General features: G+C 43.0%; 1 protein-coding gene across 1 annotated transcript; it reads right to left on the reverse strand.

Annotated features, from left to right (window-relative positions):
• Window positions 1-253: 253 nt before the first annotated feature.
• LCE3B (late cornified envelope 3B) lies at window positions 254-541 on the reverse strand. The gene has a single exon (XM_011980997.1). The coding sequence runs from the start codon at window positions 539-541 to the stop codon at window positions 254-256; it is 288 nt and encodes a 95-aa protein (XP_011836387.1).
• Between the last annotated feature and the right edge of the window lie 7,152 nt (window positions 542-7,693).

Raw genomic sequence — 7,693 nt, forward strand, 5'->3', positions numbered from 1 at the left:
GATGCAGGTGCTGTTCAGAAGCTTTATTTCTCTGTATAATCAGACACAAGTGATAACATTGTCAGGAGAAAAGGAGGCTTCCACAATCTAGGAAAACACATGGGTGGAGTCTTTTGGAAAAAGCATAATCCTTCCCCATGAATGAATGATTAATTAGGATGTCTAAGAAAGGATCTGTCAAGTTAGGACTTTTCCTTGGTCCTTGAGATACTTGTTTCCTCTAAAGTCACTTGTCTCCACATCAGGAATTAGGTCAGCAGCAGCCTCCAGAGCCATAGCCACAGCTGGAGGCACCATCTTGCCGACCACAACCCCTGTCACAGGAGTTGGAGCTCTGGCGCCGGCATCGGTGGGACCTACCATGCCTGTGGTGGCTCAGGCAGCAGCCGCCCTCAGAGCTGGGGCCACCGCAGCCCCCAGGGCTTGGAGCACAGCAGGAGGAGGCTGGAGGCAGACACTGTGCTGAGCTCTTTGGGGGGCATTTGGGTGAGGGGCACTTGGGCGGAGACTGGCACTGCTGCTGGTTCTGCTGGCAGGACATCTTGGCAGGAGGTGAGAGCCTGGATAGATAAAAGGAAAAGCTCAACGCAAAAGCTCCAGGCTAGTGTCTCCTCTACGAATGGTTTTATGAAGTCCTAAGACCAGTTGCTTCCTGAGATATACACTTCATAAATAAAAACAGAAACTCGTCTCAAGTAAAACTGGCCTGGTAAGACGTTTCCTTCTACTTTTCCCTCTTCCAGAAAAGAATACTGGTGTCTTCTAACTGGGCCCCAAGTCCTTCTGTCTTCATAGAAACACTGGTGCAAAAACACCAAATTGAGTAATGATTCTCAGAGAATATCACTGGACATGTATGCATCTCTTAGGAAGAGTAGAGAGAATGCTGAGAGCCAGGCCTCTGGTGTGTCACAGACTTCCATGCACCCCAAAGAGGTTCCTTGCTCACTGCCCCTTCCCCTACCCTCAATTGCCCTCTGAAGTCCTCTTCCTGCTGTGTGTACATCTGTGTACATCTGACACCTCTTCTTCCCCCTTCCCTAGTAAAATCTGGACTTATCTTCCCCAGACATCCCCAGCTGTGGGTCCCCTCTAGATACTTACCCGGTACAGAAGATACTAAGGAGGAGAAGGCTGTTCTTTAGGAGGCTGTGGATGAGGAGCCCAAAATAAGAGCCTTTTTATCTTGTGCAGGGTTACTGATGCACAGCCCAGGCATGCTGCTTTCACAACAAGGGGAGGTGGCAGAGCCAAACACTCCCATCCCAGGCATCCAGCATCTTCCTTCACGCTTGCCAAGATGCCTGTCAAGAGGAAACCAGGAAGTCTTGATGACAGATCTCCACGTGTGTTGGGGACCTGTCATTTCTTCTCCTTTCACTCATTCAGTTCAGATGTTTTAGTCTGAGCTCTGTCCCTTGCATTTTGCAGTGAGAATGTATAGATGCATATGACACATTTCCTGACCTTGAGCCTTTCAAAGTTAACTGGACTTATATCAGAGATGAAAACATATGTGTCTGATATGGTATCATGTGGTGCGTCCTGGGATACAAACATCTTTTTTTTGGACATCAGTTCTCTATTCCCCAGGGGTGTGGTTTGTTGAGATATAATTGGCTCCTGACTCTTGGGGATGTTGGGTGATCTGAGACCACTGGACCCTGGGAGTGAGATGTATTAGGTAATGAATGGAGGATGGGACCCAGACCCTGTCTGGGGCAGTTGGAGCCCAAAAGAGAATTAAGGTAGGATTATATGAATAAGCAAATGAAATCATTAAGGAACGTGCAACAGTTGAGATCACAAGACTCATACTTAATATGAAAAACGTAGGTTGGCCCATATGTAGCTTCCCATGGGATGTATGATACTGATGGTAAGCAAATAAAATGGTCCATGAGCAAAAATATATAAGATAATTGGTGAGAGTCATGAAGATGATTTGTTCAATGAATTGCGGATGATGAGGTTAGTGATGGTAGTGACATCATGTGCATCACATTTAATGGAACAAACCTCATACATTCTAAGGTTTCTGTAGGATGAAATATAAAGTCTGATTCTTATTTTTCCCATTCAATTTTGTAATAGTTTTAGACATGAATTTTTCACTGAATTCATCTCTATTATCATAATACCTGTACTTTGCTATTTGTTTCTAAAAAATTAAAGTCAGAAGTATAACAGAACATTGTATTTAAGTTAAATGGCAATTTTAAATAATACATGTTTATGGTAAATGCCTGTTATTGTTCCCTGTACTTGATAGTTTATGGCTTTTAGACAACAAACTCCCTATCAGAGCATGCACTTTACAACTTACCCTCTTTAAAACATGGTGGGAGGTCGGGGGCAGAATTCCATGATTTATTTTGAGATATTTAAGAGAGAGTGAATTGTCTCTAGGAATGTGGCTTGGGAATGGAGGAGGAGGAATAGGATTGATTCTCCTTTCTGATATTCTTCTGTCTGCAGAGGCCTCTTGCTGAAGGGATATTTTTGGGCTTAGCTCCAGGGCTACACTAGGTGTCCATTTCTTTTACATTCTTTAGAATCCACCAATTGCTAGTGCATTGGAAGGAATTACTCATGATGGTTGCAATGGGTGCTTTCTCATTCCTTACTGGTGAAGCTGAAGAGGGGCACAATCTTTTGAAAAATTCAGTTAAAAAGTTACTGGGGTTTAGACTTTGCTGCAAATCTGAACATTCATTTCTCTGTATCTTGTGTTTATCATAAGCAAGGCTTGTCCTCCCAACAGAGAAAGCATGATAGCCATTTTCCTGCATGGGTTGCAACCCTGAGTCATTGGCAGCTGGGAGAGGTAGGAGGTGGAAGCATTAACTGAGAAAGAAACATAAATCACACATTTTGGGCAAGTTTCAAAGGAACAAAGCATCCTTGCCAATGACATTCAATGTATCGTGTTACCTCTGTTTTATAAAACACAGTGGATGACAGTTAGGCTTTCCTCCAGCCCCATTCTTGACTGCCTGTCTTGAAAGCCTCCCGACAAGACCTGGAGAGCGCATTAATCTCCCTTCTACTGTAGTGATTCCTCTTGTCACTCACTGTCCTCCTTCTGAGATCAGGTGTCCACAGTCCTCACACGCACAGGATTTGTCCTGTGCTGACAAACAGTAGCTATAAGATCATGATCTGGTCACTTCCCCTACAGCACAAGGCCACCTCCCTGAGAATGACAAGTCCCAGGAGTCCCATCCTGAGGAGCCTTGGCTTCCTGTGGTCCAAAGACAGCAAGGAAATACAGAGACTGCTCTGGCTGGATGAATCCAGGAAGAATTTCATGACTTAGTCATTCCAACTGGTACTATGGGAACAGGCACTGCAGGACCTCAGGTTTAGCTCCTTGGAGTACATTTTGGACATTCCACATCAGCAATTAAGGATGAGTAAACAAACAGAATTATTCTCCCTTTGCTTACAACTCACAGTTCCTTCTCCATTCTCTTCCTGCTATGACTGTGACTATTACATTCCATGGCAAGCAGCTAAGTCATTCTTAAGGAAAATGGGAAGCAGTAGCCAGAAAGTGCCACATATCTCTAATATACCTAAGTTTCTTATATGGATTTGAATTTTCCCCTCAGATTAAGTGGTATTTTGAGATATTTACACCTCTCTCTATTTTTCTGAGAAAGCTCTGGTAGGACCCAGTGTGTAAGAAGATGTTGGACTCAGATTTTCTTCTTGTATTAGGATGTTGCCTGAAGTCAAAAGATGAAAATAATAGATGCCTCTTATCCCCATATACTAAAGTAACCTTAGGATAAGCTGCTGAAAATCTCTGCAGGACTTGCTAATTAAAAAAAAATGGAACTCTATTTCTCTGGTTCAGCTATATATTTGGAAGGCTGAACTTTGGTGAGAATTTTTTAGATAGGGAAGTTATTGTCCTGAAAGACAATGTTGTAGTCTCCCCCTAATCTTGTATGGGGGAGGGAAACTGGTTGTCCTCCTACAACAGAGGTCAATTGAAAGGTCAGGATTCACAATGACAGCTTGTAGATGTTAGAGATTCCTTCAAGAAATCTTTATTCCTTTATCCCTCAGCAGAATGTCTGCTATGGTAGTACACTTGATGTTCTAACCTCTGAGCCTATTGTTGACTAATGAAAAGGAACTGAAGAGTTAGAACAGGACGTTGAGACATAACAGCAGATGACATCTAAGAAGGAAGACCAGCTTCCACAGTCTTGCTAGTATTGTGCTTAGGATGGTTTTCTGTTGGGCAGAGAGACCTCATTATTGAGAAGCTATGGCTGGTGACAATGAAGGTAGGAGCTTAGGCAGTACCTGAAGGGTTAAATGTGACTGCTTATCCCATGTCTGGAAATCATGCTGTGAGGAAAATCCTTGAAGATGCTCCAGAAGCACTCACAAAAGCACCCTATAAGACCGCCCTCCTGCAGAACCTGCCAATAGAGGAAGCTAGTGGTACAGTCACATATATACTGATTTCCCCTCCCCTTTTCCATCTCCCAATACAAAGGAGGAGGAAGGGGTACTCAGGAAAAAGATGGAGAGGTGGTAGTGAATGAGAGAAAGAGCCCATCATATTCCCCTTCCAACTCCAGCCTCCTGGGAGATACCTGGGCAATGCTTGTGTGCAAGGGAGAATTTGAGTTTCAAGTTTTGTTCAGAATTAAATTTAGCTGGTCTGGACTTTAATATCCATAGAAGTGACTGACGAAATGTGAAATTTCCCTGAGGTATTTTCAAGAGAGATTCAACACAGCATAGGAAAAAACAATGACCAGAAAAGACAATGCTTCCTGTTTTTGTTGTACTGACTTTAGACTGTTCAATACACAAGTTCGTAGGCTCTTGGGTTTTTATAAGAAGGGGGCAGTTTTGGATGCTCCCACCCTTTCTAGCATCAATCAAATCAATAAATGCCAAGATTCCAGGTCCCCAAGGGCAAACGAGAAGCAAGTTCAGGAATGTTGGGTGGAAGCTTCATAATGACCACACAAAGGTACTGTAAAGGCAATTGGAAGTAGAAACTGGGTAGTTACTGGAGATGTGATGGGGTTTGGAAGGTCAGGGAGGAAGTCTTTCAGGAATAGGAGTATCTTGGAAGATCAAGAGGGAGGACAGGGAGCTGGGTGTTGGATGGTGAGAATATTCATGTGCTACTTACCTGTAGTCCATGGGGAAAAAGGAAAACCCTCTGGGAGGCAATAGAAGACCCTGACCAATATGACCCTTGCCAAATTCCTTTTCCTCAACAACTTCCATCTCTTTTGCCAATTCTTTGCTACAATTATCTTTTACCATGTTTTCTCTCAATATTCTGCCTATCCTGAATGTAGGGAGAGGATTGGACACACTAGAGGCATAAAGGATCTGTGCTAGGTCCCAGGCGGCTGCATCACTTTAGTGACAGATACTGTGTGCTCAATGAATATACTTTGACTCTGAGGGAGGTCTCATCTCCAGGGGGCTTGGAATGGACACAGGTTTGTTCATTGTGGAATGCAAAACTTCAGCAGAGTGGTTAGGGAAAAAGTGAATGAAAGCATTGAAAGAGTTCAATGATATTTGACAGAGAAAATCTGGAGTGGGCAAAACACGAGTGTTCTGGCTGCAACTACACCTGGGCATTCTGTTGAGTGAGGATCTTTCTAGAAATAAGACCTAAGAAGGGATTACTAAGACAAGGATACACTGAGTTAAAAACCAAACGTTTGTTGATGCAAATGGCTTTGAAACACAGAAGATTAGAATATATGGTGCATGCCCAATTTTCAGACTATTAAGAGTAAATTCTACAAGGGCATTCCCATCCTTATCATCTTTACTAATGTTCCATGGGACTTCTCCACCAACGAGGTGCAGAGGTGAGGGAGGAGGAAAAGCACCACACTGGGAAGAGGCTTCTCTCTTTGCTTCACTGGATCATCCAGCCCTGCTCCACTGTGGTTTTCAGTGCCCTGGTCACTGCATGAGTGACAGCATCCAGAGGGCTGATGCTGTGCCTAGTGGGATGTGTAAAGCCTGTGATGGAGCGTACTCCAGAGCTGAGGCTATGACAGCCCCCAGAGCTGAGGCTTAGTGGGAAGAGACTGCAGTGGACACTGAGGAGCATGTCTGAGTACCTACTTTGAGGGACATTGGGAGAGGCTTGAAGCTCCTCCTAGTTTTACTTCCAGGATGTCTTGGGAAAAGTATAGTGACTATAGATGAAGTAAAAAGAGAGATAATAATAGGTAATTGTATTAATTTTTTAAATTGGATCTTTTTATATTTATTTCAAAGCGTATGTGGCTTTGAATCCACAACTTAGGAAAAATTCCCGAGCAGAGGAGAGCAGGAAATAGAAAGTAGCTTGGGTTGAAGTATCCTGATTCCAGTGAGGACTGAGCAAACCTTGGAGCTCTTTTTCTATTTTGTTTTGCAGGCAGCAAATAGGTGGTGGGATTGGGAGGGGTGAGAGTGTGGGTCTTGTTTAGGAGTCAGCTTCTTTGCCTCTGTAGCCCCAAGGCCTCTGCATCTCCATGGCAAGTGTCAAGAGTTTTGAGGAGAGTGGGGATTCAAGAAACCCCATGACTATTCACCTATCTGTGCCTCAGTCTTTCTGTAGGTCTGCAATTCTTTATTTTTCATTCATTTACATCATTCTTTCTTTAAACAAGTTATATTGACATGGTGACACTGTGCTGGGCAAAGCATATTCAAGACTGAAGAAGATACCATCCCTACCTCTTAGGCTGATGGAGTAGTGAGACTGACAGATAAGTAGGAAACTAAGCCTGAGCCAGGCGAGGGTGCGGAAATACAGTGTGTGGGAGTCCCTAGGCCTGAAGTCAGGGTTTTGGGGCATTAGTCCCTTTTGGTTCTGTAGTGATTCTGAATAAATGATGAATCCAGATGGTGTCACCTGCTGTCACTTGGGATTGTTGATGGGATGAGTAAGATGTGGAGCCTGTATCCATCCAAGGGCAGTAAACCCAGGCATGGCAACTAAGAGAAATTTGTGGACCCAAGAAACATCAAGGAGGTGCCCAGGAGAAAGAGACAATGCTGAGGTCGAGGTAGAACAGGGCTGAGGGGAGCACTGGGGACATGTACAATCTCAAAGGTAGAATAATTTTCTCATTAAGAGCATCTGTTTTGGAGACAGGAACTTTCAGGTTTTAATCTTTCCCTGCTTCTCCTAATAGCTGTATTAAGGTAGAGATGTCCGAGGCAAAACAAATCTGTTTATATGAAGGCAAAATGAGTCAGGGATATTACAGGTAAATTCAGAGACAAGTATAAGAAATCTACAATGGCTTTGTAATATGCATCATGGATTAACATACATTTAAGGAACCTTGTGTCAGGATCTTAGTGACTGTAGTATTGATTCTAAGAGACTCAGGGAAGACAGTGATTCATATTGCATGGGATGACTAAGAGAGATTTGTCTACACAGAAATGGTAATTGATGGGTGTGATTATAATGAGGTTAATATGATCACCGTGAGCACCAGACACAAAGTGGACCAAGGTTGTAGAGAGAGCACTAAACTCTATAGTATTTTCCCAATGCATTTATTATAACAATAGATACGTATTTTATCCTGAATCATGATATATTAAAAGTATATAAAAATGGAATACACAAGTAAGTTTCAAACATATCCTAAAATTACAAGGTTTTGATAAAACATTATTATTGCAT

The sequence above is a fragment of the Mandrillus leucophaeus genome, unplaced genomic scaffold (assembly GCF_000951045.1).
Source record: "Mandrillus leucophaeus isolate KB7577 unplaced genomic scaffold, Mleu.le_1.0 Scaffold1049, whole genome shotgun sequence".
NCBI lineage: Eukaryota > Metazoa > Chordata > Mammalia > Primates > Cercopithecidae > Mandrillus > Mandrillus leucophaeus.

What these genes read in the sequence shown, in the direction of transcription:
- LCE3B (XM_011980997.1), bottom strand. Translation starts at nt 541, where the DNA reads ATGTCCTGCCAGCAGAACCAGCAGCAGTGCCAGTCTCCGCCCAAGTGC.